Here is a 23,945-nt window from a genome sequence, read left to right as displayed (position 1 = left end):
TCCTTCTCTCCAGAGATGCTGCCTGACCTGCTGAGTTACTCCAACATTTTGTGAAATAAATACCTTCGATTTGTACCAGCATCTGCAGTTATTTTCTTACACTTCTTAACACTGTACCACACACACACTAGGAACAATTTTTACAATTTTACCAAAGGACAATTAACCAACAAACCTGCACGTCTTTGGAGTGTGGGAGGAAAGACCCACGCGGTCACGGGGAGAACGTGCAAACTCCGCACAGACAGCACCCGACGTCAGGATGGAACCCGGGCCTCTGGCGCCGAGAGGCAGCAACTCTACCGCCGCGCAGACCGTGACGCCCTTAATACTCGTGCCAAATGTAGTAAAACTTCTCATAACATTAACGAATATCTTGAGTTTGCAATGGAGTTTTTTTTTTCTACGGGTGACAAGGGTTTATGGGGAGAAGGCAGGAGAATGGGGTTAGGAGGGAGAGATGGATCAGCCAGGGTTGAATGGCGGTGTGGATTTGATGGGCCGAATGGCCTCATTCTGTTCCTATCACTTATGATCTTTTAGGTGGGGGTGGGGAGGGAGGGGGGTAGGACTATTCACAGCTGGATGGGCAGTGTGGGGGGGGGGGGGGGGGAGGGTCTGGGCGACCAGTTGGTCGAAACAGGCCGAGTCTATTTGCCGATTTCCCACTGCGGTATCTTAATAGTTTAGTTTAGAGATACAGCGCGGAAACAGGCCCTTCGGCCCACCGAGTCCATGCCGACCAGCGATCCCCGCACACTAACACTATCCTACACACACTAGGGGACGATTTACACATACACCAAGCCAAATAACCTACAAACCTGTACGTCTTTGGAGTGTGGGAGGAAACCGAAGATCTCGGAGAAAACCCACTGGTTCCTCCCACACTCCAAAGGCGTGCAGGTTTGTAGGTTAATTGGCTTGGTAAATGTAAACATTGTCCCTATTGGGTGTGGGGTAGTGTTAGTGTGCGGGGATCGCTGGTCGGCACGGACCCGGTGGGCCGAAGGGCCTGTTTTCCGCGCTGTATCTCTAAACTAAGCTAAACTAAAACCCACGCAGGTCGCGGGGAGAACGTACAAACTCCGTACAGGCGGCGCCCGCAGTCGGGATGGAACCCGGGTCTTGAAGCGCTGCCAGGCAGCTGCCCTTGCGCTGTGCCACCGCTGAGCCGCCTTCTGCCATCCAGGTTTCACACGCCCGGACCCTGGGCACCAGGTCCCTCCGCTGGGCCTCGGGCGGTGACGGTCGCCGGTTGACCCGCTGCCCGTCTCCGGCGTTCCCGGCGTCGCCGTTCCCTTCCCGTTCCCGCAGCAGCTTCTCGACGTGGTCCAACAGGGCGTCGAAAAAGTCGGGAACGTCCTCGTATCCTGTGGGTGGGATGTAGAGGAGGGAGGGGGAGGGAGGGGGAGAGGGGGTGGGGGAGGGAGGGGGAGAGGGGGTGGGGGAGGGAGGGGGAGAGGGGGTGGGGGAGGGAGGGGGAGAGGGGGTGGGGGGGAGAGGGGGTGGGGGAGTGAGGGGGGGAGAGAAGAGCAAGGACAAAGAGTAAGCGGCCCATCTGAAAATGGCTTGCCAGTTGAAAATAACACAGGGTGAACTTTATAGTTGAAAATAACACAGGGTGAACTTTATAGGGTGAACTTTATAGTTCACAGGGTGAACTTTATAGTTGAAAGTAACACAGGGTGAACTTTATAGACAATAGGTGCAGGAGGAGGCCATTCGGCCCCTCGAGACAGCACCGCCATTCAATGTGATCATTCTCAATCAGTACCCCGTTCCTGCCTTCTCCCCATACCCCCTGACTCCGCTGTCCTTAAGAGCTCTATCTAGCTCTCTCTTGAATGTATTCAGAGAATTGTCCTCCACTGCCTTCTGAGGCAGAGAATTCCACACATTCACAACTCTCTGACTAAAAAAGTTTTTCCTCATCTCCGTTCTAAATGGCCGACCCCTTATTCTTAAACTGTGGCCCCTGGTTCTGGACTCCCCCAACATTGGGAACATGTTTCCTGCCTCTAATGTGTCCAAACCCTTAATAATCTTATACGTTTCGATAAGATCCCCTCCCATCCTTCTAAATTCCAGTGTATACAAGCCTAGTCGCTCCAGTCTTTCAACATAACTTTATTATTGCCACGTGCACATCAAAAAGCTTTTCTTGTTGCGTTCCATCCAGTCACAAGGACAAGGCATCGCTACTGATTGGTGAAACATAGAAACATAGAAAATAGGTGCAGGAGGAGGCCATTTGGCCATTCGAGTCAGCACCGCCATTCATTGTGATCATGGCTGATCATCCACAATCAGTAACCTGTGCCTTCTCCCCATATCCCTTGATTCCGCTAGCCCCTAGAGCTCTATCTAACTCTCTTTTCAATTCATTCAGTGAATTGTCCTCCACTGCCCTCTGTGGCAGAGAATTCCACAAATTCACAACTCTCTGGGTGAAAACGTTTTTTTTCTCATCTCAGTTTTAAATGGCCTCCCCTTTATTCTTAGACTGTGTAGCCCCTGTTTATGGACTCCCCCAACATTGGGAACATTTTTCCTGCATCTAGCTTGTCCAGTCCTTTTATAATTTTATATGTCTCTATAAGATCCCCTCTCATCCTTCTAAATTCCAGTGAATACAAGCCCAGTCGTTCCAATCTTTCCTCATATGACAGTCCCGCCATCCCAGGGATTAACCTCGTGAGCCTACGCTGCACTGCCTCAATAGCAAGGACGTCCTTTTTCAAATTAGGAGACCAAAACTGCACACAATGATTGGAATGAGATTTCACCAGTGAACGAGAGAACAATGAGCCTAAGGTCAAGAATCCTTGAGCTCAGTACGGTCGGTACAATAGGTATCAACATTACAGAATGATTACCTCACACACAAGAATGACTAAGGTTTAGAAACAAGCCAAGAAAAGAGTTGTGTAACCCACAGATTACACTGGAGATATTTATTCAAGATCCACCAATCTGTGCCTGAAGAAGGGTCTCGACCTGAAACGTCGCCCATTCCTTCTCTCCAAAGATGCTGCCTGTCCCGCTGAGTTACTCCAGCACTTTGTGTCTACCTTCAAGATTCTATGAACAATGGATTGGGGAAATCAGGAAGGAGAGGACAGCATCAGAGACCCGGGTTTGATCCCGATTACGGGTGCTGTCTGTACGGAGTTTGTACGTTCTCCCCGTGACCTGCGTGGGTTTTCTCCGAGATCTTCCGTTTCCTCCCACACTCCAAAGATGTACAGGTTTGTAGGTTAATTGACTGGGTAAAATGTAAAAATTGTCCCTAGTGTGTGTAGACACTGCTCTTCACACTGCACTGACCCACCTTGAACACCAGGGGAGCTATGTGAGGATGCTCTTCCTCGACTTCAGCTCTGCCTTTAACACGGTCATCCCGAGCAGACTGGTCACCAAACTTTCCGACCTTGGATTTTCCCAAACCATCTGCCAATGGATCAAGGACTTCCTGACCAACCGCCCCCAGACCGTCAAAATAGGCCCTCACCTCTCCTCCACCATTACACTGAGCACCGGCTCACCACAGGGCTGTGTGTTGAGCCCCATCCTTTACTCCCTCTACACTCACGACTGCGCCCCCACCCACCCTACCAACACCATCATCAAGTTCGCGGATGACACGACTGTGGTTGGACTCATCTCAGAAGGAGATGAGACAGCCTATAGGGATGAAATCCAAAGGCTGGCAGCATGGTGTTCAGTGAACAATCTGGTCCTGAACTCCTCCAAAACAAAGGAACTTATAATTGACTTTAGAAAAACCAGTGGAGATTACAACCCACTCTACATCAATGGGGTCTGTGTGGAAAGGGTACCAGCTTTCAGGTTCCTGGGTACGCACATCGCAGAGGATCTTACCTGGTCTACCAACACCATCACCACAGTAAAGAAGGCACAGCAGAGACTCCACTTCCTGAGGATCCTCAGGAAAACCAACCTGCAGGAGAAGCTCATGTTGTCCTTCTATCGCTGCTCCATCGAGAGTGTGCTGGCATACTGTATAACCACATGGTATGCCAGCTGCTCAGAAAAGGACAGGAAGGCCCTTCAGAGGGTCATCACGATGGCCCAGAAGATCATCGGCTGCTCACTGCCCTCCCTGGAGCACCTGTTCAGCCTACGCTGCCTCAGTAGAGCAGGCAAAATAATAAAAGATCCATCCCACCCCGGCCACCGTCTGTTTGTTCATCTGCCCTCTGGTCGACGTTTCAGGTCGATCAAATCCCGAACAAACAGACTTAAGAACAGTTTTTACCCCAGGGCCATACGAGAACTGAACACTACCTTTGCACTAGGCAACACCGTTAAAAAATCTTGTACTTAATATAATTGTATTTTATTGTATTTATGTATTTATTTGTTTTTGCATTTATTGCATATATGTTTGTACGCACCGTCAGGATTGGCTATTTTTTTAATTTCATTGTACTCGTTGCAATGACAATAAATGAATATTATTATTATTATTATTATTATTATTAGTGTGCGGGGATCGCTGGTCAGTGCAGACCCGGTGGGACCGCCCCGACGGGGCAGCTCCAACAGCCTGACCGCGGGAGAAGACGGCAGGGAAGAGAAAAAGACATTCTGGCCTTCCATCACAGTGAGGAGGTGACTGGAGGAGACTCACTGTGATGGATGTTTCTTTTGTTTGGTGTTGGTTTATGATTGTATGTGTTATTGCATTTTTATTGATTATTCTTATTGGTCTTATTGTTGAACTGCGGGTAATGTTTCATTTCACTGCACATTTATGTGTAGGTGACAAATAAACGACTATTGACTATTGAAGGGCCTGTTTCTGTGCTGTATCTCTAAAGGCTAAAGTGGCAATAATAAATCTGAATAACCCTGGACTATGTGTAGAGGTTTAGTTTAGTTTAGTGTCACATATCATAGAGTTATAGAGTTACACAGTGTGGCAACATGCCCATCGGCCCAACTTGCCCACACCGACCAACGTGTCCCATCTACACTAGTCCCACCTGCCCGCGTTTGGTCTTATCCATGTGTCTATCTTAAACGTTGGGATAGTTCCAGCCTCAACTACCTCCTCTGGCAGCTCGTTCCATACACCCACCACCCTTTGTGTGAAAAAGTTACCCTTCAGATTCCATAAACCGAGGTGCAGTGAAAGGCTTTTGTTGCGTGCTTTCCAGTCTTTTCTTTTATTTAGTTTAGTTTAGTTTAGAGATACAGCGTGGAAACAGGCCCTTCGGCCCACCGGGTCCGCGTTAACCAGCGATCCCCGCACACTAACACTGTCCTACACCCACTAGGGACAATTTTTACATTTACCAAACCAATTAACCTACAAACCTGTACGTGTTTGGAGTGTGGGAGGAAACCTCGGTGAGGCCTATCCATGTGTCTATCTTAAATTTTGGGCTAGTTATATGGTGGCGCAGCGGTAGAGTTGCTGCTTTACAGCGAATGCAGCGCCGGAGACTCAGGTTCGATCCTGACTACGGGCGCCGTCTGTACGGAGTTTGTACGTTCTCCCCGTGACCTGCGTGGGTTTTCTCCGAGATCTTCGGTTTCCTCCCACACTCCAAAGACGTACAGGTATGTAGGTTAATTGACTGGGTAAATGTAAAAATTGTCCCTAGTGGGTGTAGGATAGTGTTAGTGTGCGGGGATCACTGGGCGGCGCGGACCCGGTGGGCCGAAGGGCCTGTTTCCGCGCTGTATCTCTAAATCTAAAAAAAAACGAAATCTCGGAGATCACGGGGAGAACGTGCAAACTCCGTACAGACAGCTCCCGTAGTCGGGATGGAACCCGGGTCTCCGGCGCTGCATTCGCTGTAAGGCGGCAACTCTACCGCTGCGCCACCGTGACCGCCCAGTCAGCGGCTCACGGTAGCGGGGATGCACTAACCTGGGAAGGCGTTGATGTCAATGACGGCCAACTTGCCAGATTTGCTGTCAATGATGACGTCTACGCCAAAGAGGGTCAGCCCGAGCGAGACCTGTAGACATCGGCTGATGGACTGAATGACCCCGTCTGACGGACTGCTGGGCTGCTCCTCACATTCATCTCTCTGCAGAAAGAGAGAGACAGAAACATTAGACAATAGGTGCAGGAGGAGGCCATTCGGCCCTTCGAGCCAACACCGCCATTCAATGTGATCACGGCTGATCATTCTCAATCAGTACCCCGTTCCTGCCTTCTCCCCATACCCCCTGACTCCGCTATCCTTAAGAGCTCTATCCAGCTCTCTCTTGAATGCATTCAGAGAATTGGCCTCCACTGCCTTCTGAGGCAGAGAATTCCACAGATTCACAACTCTCTGACTGAAAACATTTTTCCTCATCTCCGTTCTAAATGGCCTCCCCCTTATTCTTAAACTGTGGCCCCTTGTTCTGGACTCCCCCAACATTGGGAACACGTTTCCTGCCTCTAACGTGTCTAACCCCTTAATAATCTTATAAGTTCGATAAGATCCCCTCTCATCCTTCTAAATTCCAGTGTATACAAGCCTAGTCGCTTCAGTCTTTCAACATACGACAGTCCCGCCATTCCGGGAATTAACCTAGTGAACCTACGCTGCACGCCCTCAATAGCAAGAATATCCTTCCTCAAATTTGGAGACCAAAACTGCACACAGTACTCCAGGTGCGGTCTCACTAGGGCCCTGTACAACTGCAGAAGGACCTCTTTGCTCCTATACTCAACTCCCCGTTATGAAGGCCAACATTCCATTGGCTTTCTTCACTGCCTGCTGTACCTGCATGCAGGGCAATATGACGCATAGAATCGCGGGTAAAAGGCAAGAGCAATCGAGGGAAGCCTCAAAGACCAAGGTTTATAGCTTGTGGAGGAAATAAACTGCAGATGCTGGTTTAAATCGAAGGTAGACACAAAATGCTGGAGTAACTCAGCGGGACAGGCAGCATCTCGGGAGAGAAGGAATGGTTGACGTTTCGGGTCGAGACCCTTCTTCAGACTGAAGTCAGGGGAGGGGGTGAAGTCAGGGGAGGGGTCGGGACACTGGGAGATTCGTTGACTTACCTGTGTTAGATGAGAGCAAGATTCCGGCTTCGAAACTTCGTGACTATTAAAAAATATAGTTTTCCTATCTGTGGAAGAAAGGCCGAATGTAAACCGTTCACTGCCTCCATCAGCATCTCCCCTCCTCCCCTGCACCACGTCCAACCTGCACCCACTGGTCTGCCCATGTCCACTCTCAGGTACAGTCTGACACCAACCTACACGTCTGGAGACAGAGGCCCAACAACATGACATCCAGGTTCTAGAATAACTTCTTCCCATCACATTCTTCAACCCCACTGTCATGGCTGCACGGTGGCGCAGCGGTAGAGTTGCTGCCTTACAGCGCCAGAGACCCGGGTTCGATCCTGACTACGGGTGCTGTCTGTATGGAGTTTGTACATTCTCCCCGTGACCACGTGGGTTTTCTCCGGGTGCTCCAGTTTCCTGCCACACTCCAAAGATGTACGTTCAATTCTAATGTCCCCAATGAGGATATTGGCCTTTGTCCAAAGGAACCGATGCGCTACAATGATGAAGGAAAATAACTGCAGATACTGGTACAAATCGAAGGCATCACAAAATGCTGGAGTAACTCAGCGGGTCAGGCAGCATCTCTGGAGAGAAGGAATGGGTGACGTTTTGGGTCGAGACCCTTCTTCAGACTGAAGAAGGGTCTCGACCCCAAACGTCATCCATTCCTTCTCTCCGTAGATGCTACAATGGTGAGAACTAGACTCTGCACTCTGCATATGTTGAAAGACTGGAGCGACTAGGCTTGTATACACTGGAATTTAGAAGGATGGGAGGAGATCTTATCGAAATGTATAAGATTATTAAGGGGTTGGACACGTTAGAGGCAGGAAACATGTTCCCAATGTTGGGGGAGTCCAAAACAAGGGGCCACAGTTTAAGAATAAGGAGCAGGCCATTTAGAACTGAGATGAGGAAAAACTTTTTCAGTCAGAGAGTTGTGAATCTGTGGAATTCTCTGCCTCAGAAGGCAGTGGAGGCCAATACTCTGAATGCATTCAAGAGAGAGCTGGATAGAGCTCTTAAGGATAGCGGAGTCAGGGGGTATGGGGAGAAGGCAGGAACGGGGTACTGATTGAGAATGATCAGCCATGATCACATTGAATGGCGGTGCTGGCTCGAAGGGCCGAATGGCCTCCTCCTGCACCTATTGTCTATTGTATCTTCCTCTTTGTTCTATCTATTGTACTGGAGTTTGACTTGACTCTATGGTATATCTGATCTGTTTGGATAGCATGCAACAAAAAGCATTTCACTGTGCCTTGGTACACTTTAGGCTTTACAAATTACAGCGCAGAAACAGGCCCCTTGGCTCACCGGGTCCGCGCCGACCAGCGATCCCCGTACACCAGCGCATTCGGGACAATTTACAATTTTTACCGAAGCCAATTAACCTAGAAACCTGCACGTCTTTGGAGTGTGGGAGGAAACCGGAGCACCCGGAGAAAACCTACAGGGTCACAGGGAGAACGTACAAACTCCACACAGATAGCACCCGTAGTGAGGATCAAACCGGGGTCTCTGGCGCTGTGAGGCAGCAACTCTACCGCTGCACCACCCCAGTGATAACAATGAACCTATACCTAACGTGGAAGACTCACACACATGGAGTCATAGAGTGATACAGTGTGAAAACAGGCCCTTCAGCCCAACTTGCCCACTCCGGCCAACATGCCCCAGATACACTAGTCCCACCTGCCTGCGTTTGGTCCATATCCCTCCAAACCTGTCCTATCCATGTACCTGTCTAACTGTTGGGATAGTCCCAGCCTCAACTACCTCCTCTGGCAGCTCGTTCCATACACCCACCACCCTCTGTGTGAAAACGTTACCCCTCAGATTCCTATTAAATCTTTTCCCCCTTCACCTTAAATTCACAATTCACAATCATACTTTATTAGCCAAGTACGTTTTGCAACGTACGAAGAATTTCATTTGCCATACAGTCATAAGAATAAAAAGCAACCGGACACACAAAATACATTTTAACACGAACATCCGCCACAGTGACTCCTCCACATTCTTCACTGTGATGGAAGGCGGAAAAAACCCCCCATGTCCTCTGGTCCTCGATTCCCCTACTCTGGGCAAGAGACTCTGTGCATCTACCCGATCTATTCCTCTCATGTAGTCTCTTTTTGCTCGGGTTTATTGCACTCACATGTTTAAAGTGTAATGTTGAATTCTTAATGTTTAAATGTTTTATGCTTTATTCTTAATTGTTTACTGTATGTTCGTGTTGTTACTTGCGAGCGGAGAACCAAGTTAGGGCGGCACGGTGGCGCAGCGGTAGAGTTGCCGCCTTACAGCGAATGCAGCGCCGGAGACTCAGGTTCGATCCTGACTACGGGCGCCGTCTGTACGGAGTTTGTACGTTCTCCCCGTGACCTGCGTGGGTTTTCTCCGAGATCTTCGGTTTCCTCCCACACTCCAAAGACGTACAGGTTTGTAGGTTAATTGGCTGGGTAAATGTAATACAAAATTGTCCCTAGTGTGTGTAGGATAGTGTTAGTGTGCGGGGATCGCTGGGCGGCGCGGTCCCGGTGGGCCAAAGGGCCTGTTTCCGCGCTGTATCTCTAAATCTAAAAAACCAAGGCACATTCCTTGTATGTGTACATACTTGGCCAATAAACATTCATTCATGATTTTGTACACCTCTATAAGATCGCCCCTCATCCTCCTGCGCTCCAGGGAATTATGCAGCTCTATACAATCGCCCCTCATCCTCCTGCGCTCCAGGGAATTATACACCTCTATAAGATCACCCCTCATCCTCCTGCACTCCGGGGAAATTATACACCTCTATGATATATAAGACAATAACTAGGGGATTGGACACATTAGAGGCAGGAAACATGTTCCCAATGTTGGGGGAGTCCAGAACAAGGGGCCACAGTTTAAGAATAAGGGGTAGGCCATTTAGAACGGAGATGAGGAAGAACTTTTTCAGTCAGAGAGTGGTGAAGGTGTGGAATTCTCTGCCTCAGAAGGCAGTGGAGGCCAGTTCGTTGGATGCTTTCAAGAGAGAGCTGGATAGAGCTCTTAAGGATAGCGGAGTGAGGGGGTATGGGGAGAAGGCAGGAACGGGGTACTGATTGAGAGTGATCAGCCATGATCGCATTGAATGGCGGTGCTGGCTCGAAGGGCTGAATGGCCTACTCCTGCATCTATTGTCTATTGTCTAACTGCAGATGCTGGTACAAATCAAAGGTATTTATACACCTCTATGAGATCGCCCCTCATCCTCCTGAGCTCCAGGGAATAGAGTCCCTGCCTGCTCATACCACTTCACCTGAACCACAATGTGGAATTATACCAGAGCAAGCTGAATGAACTAACCTGATTTACCAATTGCAAAGTTCTTCAGAGATGGTCTCTTCACCACAAAGTGTGACTGCCCGACCACAAAGACTTTGTAGAGGACAGCGTTGTGATTGATGAAACTCTGTATCACACAGGGAAGACTGATGTCCCCCAAGCCATCTTCTCCGAAGATTAGGGCCATCTGTGGGGAAAAAAAGGAACCAGTGTTTTTACAAGTCAAACGTTCAAATTTACAGACACATTTTTTTTGGGGGGGCTATCTGGAATTGTGGACAATTTAGTGTTCATCCCAAACTGCCCTCTGAGCTGAGCCACCGAGTCATATTTCATAACATTGGAGGCCATTCGGCCCATCTAGACTATGCCAGCTTCTGGAACTTCATCCTGTGATGATACACCCATGGCTAAAAGGGCACTCATATGTTCACCAGTGACAGGAGCAGAATTAGGCCATTCGGCCCAACAAGTCCACTCCGCCATTCAATCATGGCTGATCTATCTCTCCCTCCTAACCCCATTCTCCTGCCTTCTCCCCAAAACCCCTGACACACGCACTGATTAACAATCCAACTATCTCTGCCTTAAAAATATCCACTGACCTGGCCTCCACAGCCGTCTACGGCAAAGAATTCCACAGATTCACCGCCCTCTGACTAAAGAAATTTCTCCTCATCTTCCTAAAGCAACGTCCTTTAGGGGCGGCACGGTGGCGCAGCGGGTAGAGCTGCTGCCTTACAGCACCAGAGACCCGGGTTCGATCCTGACCACGGGCGCCGTCTGTACGGAGTTTGTACGTTCTCCCCATGACCTGTGTGGGTTTCCTCCGAGATCTTCGGTTTCCTCCCACACTCCAAAGACGTGCTCATTTGTAGGTTAATTGACTTGGTGAAAATGTAAAATTGTCCCTAGTGTGCGTAGGATTGTGCTAGTGTGCGGGGATCGCTGGTCGGCGCGGACTCGGTGGGCCGAAGGGCCTGTTTCCACGCTGTATCTCTAAACTAAACTAAGCTAAACTAAACTAATTCTGTGGCTGTGACCTCTGGTCCAAGAGTCTCCCACCAATGGAAACATCCTCTCTATGTCCACTCAGCTGATTTAACATGGTGGAAGATTGGGAAAGGTTGAACTGGGTAAGTCACTGTGCATGTACGCAATGCAAGAGTATTGTTCTTCTACTCACATCGTGGGCACTTGATCCCTGTGCAACCCTGGTTTTGCAGACTGCAGGAGAAGAAATCAGAAATTACTTTCAATTAATGCCGTATCTCCAAACTAAACTGTATAGAAATTATGGGAGGCATAGATAGGGTAGACAGTCAGAACCTTTTATCCCAGAGTCCAACACTAGAGGGCGTAGCCTGAAGGTGAGAGGGGGAAAGTTTAATGGAGATGTGTGGGACATGTTTTGTTTTTACACACACTGTGGTGGGGGCTTGGAACGCACTGCCAGGGGTTGGTGGTGGGGGTCTGGAACGCACTGCCAGGGGCTGGTGGTGGGGGGCAGATACAATAGCTGTGTTTCAGGGCTAGAGAGAGTGCAGGGAGCAGAGGCATATGGATCACGTTCAGGCAGATGCGATCACTATAACTTGTCTGCAGAAGGGTCTCGACCCAAAACGTCACCCATCCCTTCTCTCCAGAGATGCTGCCCGTCCCGCTGAGTTACTCCAGCATTTTGTGTCTACCCACAACATCTGTAAACCTTTGCCATTTCAATCCCTGTTTTGGTATTCAACTTTGTGAAATTAGACCATTTACACTTCGCAGTTGGTGAACCATCCTCTCACCAGTCAGAGTGTGTTCCTGACCCCCCTGTCTACCTCACTGGAGACCGATGAACTATCTTTAATCAGACTTTATCGGAATTCAAGTTTATATCTTTGCACTAAATTATCCTGCATCTGTACACTGCGGACGGATAGATTGTAATCATGCATAATCTTTTCTTTGACTGGATAGCTTTTCACTGTACCTCGGTACACGTGACACTAATAAATGACGCGGACGGGTGATCGATGGTTATCTTGGACTCGGTGGGCCGAAGGGCCTGTTTCCATGCTGTAAAGTAAAGCTGCTGCACCACAGAGTAACGGAAGGGGGTGTCTTGATGGGAAACAATGCTTCCAGGAGACACAGAGAGGCCAAGCAGATACTCACTAAATGGAAAGGTCAACTTCTGTTCTCGGATCAGGCACAGGATCTCGCTCGGACTTCCCTTGGACAGCTCCAGGTAGGGAGGGTTGCAGAAGTGGTCGTCTACAGGGGCAGATCGCAAACAGAGTCACCATCAGCCAAGTGGGGGCGGCACGGTGGCGAAGCGGTAGAGTCACAGCCTCACAGCGCCAGAGACCCGGGTTCCATCCCGACCGCCTGTACGGGGTTTGTACGTTCTCCCCGTGACCCGCGTGGGGTTTCTCCGGGTGCTCCGGTTTCCTCCCACACTCCAAAGACGCGCAGGTTTGTAGGTTACTTGGCTTGGTATCAGTGTAAATTGTGTGGGGTAGTGTTAGTGTGGATCGCTGGTAGGCGTGGACTTGGCGGGCTGAAGGGCCTGTTTCCGTGCTGTATCTCTAAACTAAACCACAAACTAAATGAAGGGTGGTGGGGGCCTGGAATGTGCTGCCAGGGGTGGGGGTGGAGGCAGATACGATAGTGGCGTCCAAGAAACTTTTAGATCGGCATGTGGATTTGCAGGGATTGGGAGGATATGGATCACTTGCAGGCAGAAGTGATCAGTTCTGATAGACACATCATGTTTGGCACAGACATAGGAACACAGAAAATAGGTGCAGGAGGAGGCCATTCGGCCCTTCGAGCCAGCACCACCATTCTATAAAATCATGGCTGATCAACTAAAATCAGTTCCCCCCGTATCCCTTGATTCCGTTAGCCCTAAGAGCTAAATCTAACTCTCTCCTGAAAACATCTTGATGACATAGTGGGCCGAATGGTCTGTTCCTGTGCTGTACTGTTCATTGTCCAGTGTGTTGTATCTAAATGGCACAGCCGCAGATGGCTATCACAGGGTCCACAGTCTGATGGTGTCCAGTGGAACCCACCTTGGTCCAGGCTCTGCAGCTGCTGAATGAGCTTGTACGACTGAAACCGGTCGGCGAGCCGACGCATGGCGGGCAGCGGATCCAGCAGGATGGTACGCGGATGGGAATCAACATAATCCTGGAACAAAAAAGGTGTCAAACAGTAGTTAAGGATGTACATTAATACAGTGCCTTTCATAACATCAGGGCGCAGCGGTAGAGTTCATCCTCACAGCGCCAGAGACCCACGTTCGATCCCGACCACGGGCGCTGTCTGTACGGAGTTTGTACGTTCTCCCTGTGAATGCATAGGTTTTCTCCGGGTACTCCGGTTTCCTCCCACACTCCAAAGACGTGCAGGTTTGTAGGTTAATTGGCTTGGTAAAAATGTAAATGTTTCTGTAAATCATCACTGGTGTGTGTAGGATAGATCTAGTGTACGGGTGGTCACTGGTCAGGCAGCATCTGTGGAGAACATGGATAGGTGACGTTTCACAGAGTGCTGGAGTAAATCAGCGGGTCAGGCAGTGTTTCTCGGATGCCAAGATTAACCTTTCAGTTTAGTTTAGTTTAGTTTGGAGATACTACGTGGAAACAGGCCCTTCGGCCCACCTAGTCCGCACCGACCAGTGATCTCCGCACACTCACACTATCCTACACATACTGGGGACAATTTTTACATTTATACCAAGCCAATTAACCTACAAACCTGCACGTCTTTGGAGTGTGGGAGGAAACCAAAGTTCTTGGACAAAACCCACGCAGGTCACGGGGAGAACGTACAAACTCCGTACGGACAGCACCCGTAGCCAGGATGGAACCCGGGTCTCCGGCGCTGTGAGGCAGCAACTCTACCGCTGCGCCACCGTGCCGCCCTGGTTGTGTTACCAATTAACCACTCCCCCTCGCCCACTTGGAGACCCGATCAGTTCCCACTCTGTGGTTGGACAGAGAAGGTTAGAAAGAAAAATACCATCTAACTTATAATTTTTTTAACAGGATTTCCTCTTGAATTACATTGAGAAGAAAATGTAATGGTGATTTACAAGCCAATTTCCTCATATTTCACTTGGGCAGCTTACAACCCAGCGATATGAATATTAATTTCTCCAACTTCAAATAACCCTCTCTCTCCATCCCAGCCACACCTTAGTTCTCTGACTAGTTTCACTGCCCTCCTGATTAAATATTACTGAATGTAAACCTCTGTGTCACCTTCCCGCCAGCTAACAATGAACCATTCTACATTTCCTTATCAGCGTTTGCTTAGATCTGTCATTTTCACACCTTACCCGTCCATATCTCTTGACCCCCTCGCCCCTGACTCTCCGTCTGAAGAAAAGTCTCGTCCCGAAACGTCACCCATTCCTTCCCTCCAGAGATGCTGCCCGTCCCGCTGAGTTACTCCAGCATTTTGTGTCTTATCTTCGGTGTAAACCAGCGCCTGCAGTTACTTCCTTCTCATTCCATGTGGTTTTGTCAGTGTTTATTTTGTATGCAAGTGTACAAGGTTTCCTCCGGATGCTCCGGTTTCCTCCCACATCCCAAAGACGTGCAGGTTTGTCGGTCAATTGGACCTCTGTAACAATTGTCCCCAGTGTGTGTAGGGAGTGGATGAGAAAGTGGGATAACATGGAACTAATGCAAACAAGAGAACACTGGTCAGTGGACCGAAGGGCCTGTTTCCACGTTGTATCTCTAAACTAACAATAGACAATAGGTGCAGGAGTAGGCCATTCGGCCCTTCGAGCCAGCACCACCATTCAATGTGATCATGGCTGATCATTCTCAATCAGTACCCCGTTCCTGCCTTCTCCCCATACCCCCTGACTCCGCTATCCTTAAGAGCTCTATCTAGCTCTCTCTTGAATGCATTCAGAGAATTGGCCTTCACTGCCTTCTGAGGCAGAGAATTCCACAGATTCACAACTCTCTGACTGAAAAAGTTTTTCCTCGTCTCAGTTCTAAATGGCCTACCCCTTATTCTTAAACTGTGTGGCCCCTGGTTCTGGACTCCCCCAACATTGGGAACATGTTTTTCCTCATCTCCGTTCTAAATGGCCCAACCCTTGCTTAACTAAACTTAAGCAACGTTAATTGCAGGTTCCAAAAGGTAAGGGGGAAATCATAAGGACAAAATTGAAGAGTTAGATGATTTTGTAGCTGTTAGAAAAATTGAAGAGGTGGGGACTTTGTGGGGGGGGGAGGCGAGCAGGGGAGTGGGAGTGAGTGGAGAACTCCTTCAGAGGGCCAGTACAGGAGCAATGGGCCGAATCACCTCAGTGCACCACGAGAGCACGAGACTGGGGTCGATACCTGAAACTTCTGGAGGAGTTGCTGAGATCGTGGGTTGTCCTGGTCAGCTTCCACCATGAGATCTGAGAGTTTGTGGATGATCACGTCAAATGGACCCTGGTCCTCCATACACTTGGTCAAGTCAATCTGCAGGAACCCAGACACAAGACAAATGTCATTGCAAGACAAGTAACTGCATCAACTAGATATTGGTGATCGAGGCACAAAAAGCTGGAGTAACTCAGCGGGTCAGGCAGCATCTGCGGAGAACATGGATAGGTGACGTTTCACAGAGTGCTGGAGTAACTCAGCGGGTCAGGCAGCATCTCTGGAGAACATGGATAGGTGACGTTTCACAGAGTGCTGGAGTAACTCAGTGGGTCAGGCAGCATCTCTGGAGAACATGGATAGGTGACGTTTCACAGAGTGCTGGAGTAACTCAGCGGGTCAGGCAGCATCCCCGAAGACCACGGAGAGATGACTTTCGTCGGTCTGAAAGGGGAGGCCATTTAAAACTGAGGTGAGAAAAAACTTTTTCACCCAGAGAGTTGTGAATTTGTGGAATTCTCTGCCACAGAGGGCAGTGGAGGCCAATTCACTGGATGAATTTCAAAAGAGAGTTAGATAGAGCTCTAGGGACCAGTGGAATCAAGGGATATGGGGAGAAGGCAGGCACGGGTTACTGATTGTGGACGATCAGCCATGATCACAATGAATGGCGGTGCTGGCTCGAAGGGCCGAATGGCCTCCTCCTGCACCTATTTTCTATGTTTCTGTGAAAGTCTCTCAGCAATTTTGTTTTTCCCCAATGGCCTCGACGTTAGCAACTGTCGGAGGCAGAAGGAGGTCAGAAAAGGGAGGCAGCTGGATGGAGAGTCTGAGAGGCAGAGAGAGTTGTTGAGCAGCAGCTTTGTGAGACAGGGACAAAGGCACATCCACCTCCTAGACTGAAGCACCAGCTGACATGGAGCACTAGCCCAGACACCAGGACAATAACTGGGGACAGAGAGCACAGAAAGCACAGGAGGTTACATAAACTATCAACACTCATGTCAATTTTTTCTTTCAGTTTAGAGATACAGCGCAGAAACAGGCCCTTCGGCCCAACGAGTCCACACTGACCAGCGATCCCCGCACACTAACACTAACACGAACCTTCACACAGTCGGGACAATTTACAATTTTACCGTAGCAAATTAACCTACAAACCTGCACGTCTTTGGAGTGTGGGAGGAAATCGGAGCACCCGGAGAAAACCCACACAGGTCATGGGGAGAACGTACAAACTCCGTACAGACAGCGCCCGTGGTCAGGATCGAACCCGGGTCTCTGGCGCTGTGAGGCAGCAACTCTACCGCCGTGCCGCTGAATGTGTGGAGTTTGCACGCTCTCCTGGGAAGGAATCCCCCCCCTCCCCCAGACCCTCTGCAGTCAGCGTCATACAGCAGGCCCTTCAGCCCTCTCATTCTGTGCTGACCATCAACCACCCATTTGCACTGGAGCCATTTTATTCACCCCATATGGAGTCATACAGGCCCTTCAGCCCAACTTATCCATGCCAACCAAGATACCCCATCTATATACTAAAACTCTTGTTTGTTCGTTTGTTTGTTTGTTTGTTCCTGAGCTACAGCTAAAACGGTACATGATAGCACGACAATTTCAGCCCACCTTACTCACCGTCATCCCTTTGGTGCCAATGGAAGTAGTTTCATTGAAATCGGTGTTATATTTTTAAAGTTATTCACATTTTAAAGTTTAAATCTATCTCCTAGGGAGGGAGGGGGTGGAGGGAGGATAAGGGGGGTTGAGGGGGATGGAGTGGGGGGGAAGGAGGGGGAGGGGTAGGGGGGGTGAAGGGAGGGGGTGAAGGGAGGGGGAGAGGGGAGGAGAGGGGGGGAGGAGAGGGTGCTGCACCAATGCAGAAGAGGTTTGGGCCCAACGGGTTCACTTGGTCTAGTATCTAAACCTTTCCTATCCATGTGCCTGTCCAAGTGCCCTTTAAATGTTGTTGTTGTATCGGCCTCAACCACTTCCTTTAGACTTTACTTTTAGACTTCAGAGATACAGCGCAGAAACAGGCCATTCTGCCAACAAGTCCGTGCTGACCAGTGATCACACCCACACCATGCGCTATCACTATCCTACTCACAAAGGACAATTTATATATATTTTTAACCAAAACCAATTAACAAACCTGTAAGTCTTTGGAGTGTGGGAGGAAACCGGAGCACCCGGAGAAAACCCACGCGGTCACGGGGAGAACGTACAAACGGCGTACAGACAGTGCCCATGGTCAGGATCGAACCCGGGTCTCTGGCGCTGTGAGGCAGCAACTCTACTGCCCAACTCCAACTCTTTACTCCAAAGCTATACCAAGTCACTCCAACGCCTGGTGCCTGACTTTTACTTTGACCCTGGTTGTTCACCAACGTGAAGGGGCATTTACAAGCCTTTCACAAACCTTAATCAAGTCACCCTTCATTTTTGTTCTCCCCGTTACACTCTGAACATCTTCAGCCTAACCATTTGTGGGAGCTTTCAAGAACAAAAGAGCTTGTACACTTTTCTGCACGACAGCAGCAGTTAAACCTCAAGTGCAAGGTTTGCAAAACATTTCAAAAACTCTGTGGGGCTTCGAGGTCTGGAATATAGCTGTAGAATTTTGCCCTTCTAATCTTGCTCTAATCTGAATGAATGAATGAATAAGTTTATTGGCCAAGTATGTGCCTTGGTGCTCCACTCGCAAGTAACAACACCAACATACAGTAAACAATGAAGAATAAAGCATCAAACATTAATCTGGAGTGAACCCAGTGATGTCTCAATGGTGATTTGGCACCATGTACAGCACAGACATTGTGGGCTAAAGGGACTGTACTTGTGCTGTGCTGTACTGTTCAGGGTTCAGGGTAGAGGGTTCTGGGTTCAGGGTTGAGCTGGCCTTGTGTCCAATGGTTAAACATCCCCCTCTCGCCAGTGAGCAAGTCACGGCTATCTTTCCCACCACTGTACATCAACACAACATTGCTGGCTTTTTCTGCTCACGCCTTCAATAGGATTTCCAACCCCATAAAGCGTTTCAAACCCCAAACGTAATGATCAGGATGGCGTCTGAACCCGGAGAGCAAGAGGTAAGTAAGTATTATTGGTGTTGCTGCTGATTCTACACTGTGGGGAACATTACAAGGCCTTCTATGCCCGCACCTCCAGACTAAGAAGCAGCTTTATTCCTCGAGCTGTAGCTACTCTGAATCGGAGCTGCTGAGAGCCCACCATGATATGTCTCTGCCCCCATGGCCATCTGGCACAACTGACCCTGCATGAACCTTTTTGCAATTGTTTCCCTTTTTTTCCCCCTCCTTATGTTGTTTTTGTTTTCGCCAGTGGAGGCCAAGTCTCTGAATGCATTCAAGAGAGAGCTGGATAGAGCTCTTAAGGATAGCGGAGTCAGGGGGTATGGGGAGAAGGCAGGAACGGGGTACTGATTGAGAATGATCAGCCATGATCACATTGAATGGCGGTGCTGGCTCGAAGGGCCGAATGGCCTCCTCCTGCACCTATTGTCTATTGTGTTTTATTTATTTTATAGCATCGAAATGGAAGTGGCATTCTTAATCTCGTTGTACTTGTACAATAAAGATATTGTATCGTAACATGTTCTCCGGTACTACAACTCAACAACTACACATGTATAAATTTAAGAGGGAGTTAGATGTGGCCCTTGTGGCTAAAGGGATCAGGGGGTATGGGGAGAAGGCAGGTACGGGATACTGAGTTGGATGATCAGCCATGATCATATTGAATGGCGGTGCGTACAGGCTCGAAGGGCCGAATGGCCTACTCCTGCACCTATTTTCTATGTTTCTATGTTTCTATGTTTCTATTAGACGCGTGTATTTTTGCAAACTTACATGCACGGGCGCACATACATACATACAAACAAACACACAAAAGGTGCGGGGAATAAAATCTTTACTCACCTCGACAACTTCAATTCCCTTATTCCTGAAAATAAAACAAAAACGACATGAAAACTTTAGATCAGGACGACTCACTTCATCGGAACTAAGTGAAGCTGTGAAGTGTCTCGCTTGTTAACCAGTCCTGAGCCAACGGTTAGTTACCAAATCCATTAGGAATGAGCTCAGGCCCTGAATAACTTAGTCTGGAATCTGATGGTTGAGTCATCGAGTCAAGCACACAAAACAGAAACCACCACTTCAAGCCAGCATCGCTGGAGAAAAGGAATAGGCAATGTTTCTTGTCCAGACCCTTCTTCGGACTGAGAGTCAGGGTAGAGGGAAACTAGAGATGTAGATGGCGAGGTAGGGACATATAGAACAGATGAATATATAAGAAAATAACTGCAGATGCTGGTACAAATCGATTTATTCACAAAATGCTGGAGTAACTCAGCAGGTCAGGCAGCATCTCGGGAGAGAAGGAATGGGTGACGTTTCGGGTCGAGACCCTTCGAAGGGTCTCGACCCGAAACGTCACCCATTCCTTCTCTCCCGAGATGCTGCCTGACCTGCTGAGTTACTCCAGCATTTTGTGAATAAATAGAACAGATGAATGAAAGATATGCAAAATCTCCACACACACACACATATGTAACTGATGCTGAGAGCTATATTCTGTGCTCTGCATCTTCCTCTTAGCTCTACCTATTGTCCTTGAGTTTGACTTGATTGTAGTTATGTATGGTATTCAGAAACATAGAAAATAGGTGCAGGAGGAGGCCATTTGGCCCTTCGAGCCAGCACCGCCATTCATTGTGATCATGGCTGATCATTCTCAATCAGTACCCCGTTCCTGCCTTCTCCCCATACCCCCTGACTCCGCTATCCTTAAGAGCTCTATCCAGCTCTCTCTTGAATGCATTCAGAGAATTGGCCTCCACTGCCTTCTGAGGCAGAGAATTCCACAGATTCACAACTCTCTGACTGAAAAAGTTTTTCCTCGTCTCAGTTCTAAATGGCCTACCCCTTATTCTTAAACTGTGGCCCCTTGTTCTGGACTCCCCCAACATTGGGAACATGTTTCCTGCCTCTAACGTGTCCAACCCCCTAATAACCACAATTTGTATGATCTGCCTGGAACGTAGGCAAAAGAAAGATTTTAGTTTTGTTCAGCTTAGGAATACAGCGCGGAAACAGTCCAGTCAGCATGAACTTGGTGGGCCAAAGGGTCTGTTTGTCCTGTATAAATCTTTCCCCACCCAATATGGAAAAGGAACATTAAAACAAACTCCATCTGACCCCACAGAGAGCATGTGAGACCATTTCTAAAAACAGGACATCTGTAATATTTATGTGCTGGAATGAACTGCAGATGCTGGTTTTAATCGAAGATAGACACAAAGTGCTGGAGTATCTCAGCGGGACAGGCAGCATCTCGGGAGAGAAGGAATGGGTGACGTTTCGGGGGTCGAGACCCTTCTTCAGACTGAGAGTCAGGGGAGAGGGAAACTAGAGGTACGAAAAGTTGCAAAAAAGAAATGAATGAAAGGTGGGAAAAGGAACTGCCAGTTAGTTGCCAAAGCCAATAGACGATAATGAGGATCAGTTAAGATGCTGAATTGCTGAAAATGTCAGTCTATCTTGCACCAGGAGAAATATTTATACTGTAGACACAACAAAAATGCTGGAGTAACTCAGCGGGACAGGCAGCATCTCTGGAATAACTCAGCATCTCCAGCATCTCTGGAGAGAAGGAATGGGTGAGGAAGGATCTCGACCCAAAACGTCACCCATTCCTTGTCTCTAGAGATGCTGCCTGTCCCACTGAGTTACTCCAGCATTTTTTTGTTGTGTGCCTATCTTCGGTGTAAATCAGCATCTACAGTTCCTTCCAACACAGTTGGGATGGCAGGGCATTGCCAGGACCTGCAAGGCAATCAAGACCCTCTCTCCAGAGATGCTGCCTGACCTGCTGAGTTACTCCAGCATTTTGTGACCCCCTTCCAGATGAAAGCAAACGTCAACTCACTCACCTGCACAACTCCACGAACACCAGAAAATGTAGTTTCTTCCTTTTTTTCTCGCTCAGACAGAAGCCTAACCGCTTCCCTTGGCGTCTCAACATGATTGTCAAACTGAGAAGAGGGAACCTTTTTTTAAAAAAAAACTAAAAACTTGCGTCTGGAAGGTGCTGAACACCTTAATTTATTTCATAGGGAGAGAGGGAGGGAGGGGAGTCGAGAGAGGGAGGGGAGACAGGAGGGAGAAAGTGAAGAGAGAGAGAGAGAGAGAGAGAGTGGGAGGGAGGGAGGTAATGACAAAAACACTCAGTCATTCCAGCCCGTGTTAATAACTAATCATTCACCGCTCCTCGTTCAAGGAGGTCCAAAGTCTAATCGCTCCCTCTTCTGCAGTGAAGGCCGTCAGTAACAGGTCTGGAGACGATTCCCCGTTCATTCTCCGGACCCTCGTTGAGGTCCAGTCGCTGCTTGTGTCCGGATGCGATGTAACAAACATGACTCTGGCAGGTTTGCGACATTCATCAGGAGCCACTTCCACTCACACATGTGCCTCCCCTCCTCCTCCCCCCCCCCCCCCCCTCCACCCGCAGGCGAGGCTTCCCCTTTCAATAGACAACAGATGCAGGAGGAGGCCATTCGGCCCCTTGAGCCAGCACCGCCATTCAATGTCAAGTCAAGTCAATTTTATTTGTATAGCACATTTAAAAACAACCCACGTTGACCAAAGTGCTGTACATCTGATCATGGCTGATCATTCTCAATCAGTACCCCATTCCTGCCTTCTCCCCATACCCCCTGACTCCGCTATCCTTAAGAGCTCTCTCTTGAATGCATTCAGAGAATTGGCCTCCACTGCCTTCTGAGGCAGTGAATTCCACAGATTCACAACTCTCTGACTGAAAAAGTTTTTCCTCATCTCAGTTCTAAATGGCCTACCCCTTATTCTTAAACTGTGTGGCCCCTGGTTCTGGACTCCCCCAACATTGGGAACATGTTTCCTGCCTCTAACGTGTCCAACCCCCTTAATAATCTTATACGTTTTGATAAGATCTCCTCTCATCCTTCTAAATTCCTAATTTCCACATCCTCCCGTGGCCCCGACCTGAAACCACCCATCGCTGCCTCCTCTCTCTGCCCGACCCGCTGAGTTGCTCCAGTGTTCCTGTGTGTTGGACTCAAGATTCCAGCAGAGATAGACACAGAAAGCTGGAGCAACTCAGCGAGACAGGCAGAGAAGGAGTGGGTGGTGACGTTTCGGGTCGAGACCCTTCTTCAGACTGAGAGATTCCAGTATCTCATGTCTCCTGGAGTTACAGCATCGTCTATTTTATCTCCCTTTTAAACAGTCGAGTGTTTTATTGTCGTGTGTCCCAGATAGAACAATGACAATCTTACTTGCCACAGCACAACAGAATATGTAAACATGGTGCACTGTAAACAATATAATAAACGAGAAAATGATTGAATAGCAGAGTGGACTTGATAGGCCGAATGGCCTAATTTTACTCCTATCACTTCTGATCTTATGACCTGCGTGGGTTTTCTCCAGGATCTTTGGTTTCCTCCCACACTCCAAAGACGTACAAGTCTGCAGGTTAATTGGCTTGGTATAATTGTAAAATTGTCCCTAGTATGTGTAGGATAGTGTCAATGTGCGGGGATTGCCGGTCGCTGCGGACTCGATGGGCCGAAGGGGCTGTTTCCGTGCTGTATCTCTAAATTAAACTAAGTGCAGACACAAAATGCTGGAGTAACTCAGCGGGTCAGGCAGCATCTCGGGAGAGAAGGAATGGGTGACGTTTCGGGTCGAGACCCTTCTTAGATATTTACACAGTTAACTGCAGCGTAGTGCATACTGCTGGCATAGCTGTTGAGAGGGGGTATTCAAAACATAGAAAATAGGAGCAGGAGGAGGCCATTTGGCCCTTCGAGCCAGCACCGCCATTCATTGTGATCATGGCTGATCATCCACAATCAGTAACCTGTGCCTGCCTTCTCCCCATACCCCTTGATTCCACTAGCCCCTAGAGCTCTATCTAACTCTCTTTTAAATTCATCCAGTGAATTGGCCTCCACTGCCCTCTGTGGCAGAGAATTTCACAAATTCACAACCCTCAGTGTGAAAATGTTTTTTCTCACCTCAGTTTTAAATGGCCTCCCCTTTATTCTAAGACTGTGGCTCCTGGTTCTGGACTCGCCCAACATTGGGAACATTTTTTCTGCATCTAGCTTGTCCAGTCTTTTTATAATT

The 23,945-nt window shown here is 48.7% G+C and overlaps 1 protein-coding gene across 1 annotated transcript; it reads right to left on the bottom strand.

The window, feature by feature from the left end:
• Positions 1–1,050: 1,050 nt before the first annotated feature.
• On the bottom strand, positions 1,051–21,798 carry LOC144611718 (inositol-tetrakisphosphate 1-kinase-like). Its single transcript, XM_078430950.1, has 10 exons — positions 21,707–21,798; positions 19,692–19,716; positions 15,730–15,855; positions 13,435–13,552; positions 12,533–12,631; positions 11,556–11,596; positions 10,391–10,556; positions 7,040–7,107; positions 5,906–6,068; positions 1,051–1,373 (listed from the first exon to the last, which is right to left on the bottom strand). The coding sequence occupies exons 1-10, from the start codon at positions 21,796–21,798 to the stop codon at positions 1,051–1,053; spliced, it is 1,221 nt and encodes a 406-aa protein (XP_078287076.1).
• Between the last annotated feature and the right edge of the window lie 2,147 nt (positions 21,799–23,945).

The sequence above is a fragment of the Rhinoraja longicauda genome, chromosome 41 (assembly GCF_053455715.1).
Source record: "Rhinoraja longicauda isolate Sanriku21f chromosome 41, sRhiLon1.1, whole genome shotgun sequence".
Lineage (NCBI taxonomy): Eukaryota > Metazoa > Chordata > Chondrichthyes > Rajiformes > Arhynchobatidae > Rhinoraja > Rhinoraja longicauda.
This window is presented reverse-complemented; position numbering and strand designations above follow the sequence as displayed.

Excerpts from the sequence above, each read along its gene's own strand:
- LOC144611718 (XM_078430950.1), bottom strand. The coding sequence starts at position 21,798 with ATGTTGAGACGCCAAGGGAAGCGGTTAGGCTTCTGTCTGAGCGAGAAA. Across the intron at positions 10,557-11,555 it reads AGGGATCAAGTGCCCACGAT|ATGGCCCTAATCTTCGGAGA; the intron begins GTGAGTAGAAGA and ends TTTTCCCCACAG. Across the intron at positions 6,069-7,039 it reads CTTGCTCTCATCTAACACAG|AGAGATGAATGTGAGGAGCA; the intron begins GTAAGTCAACGA and ends CTCTTTCTGCAG.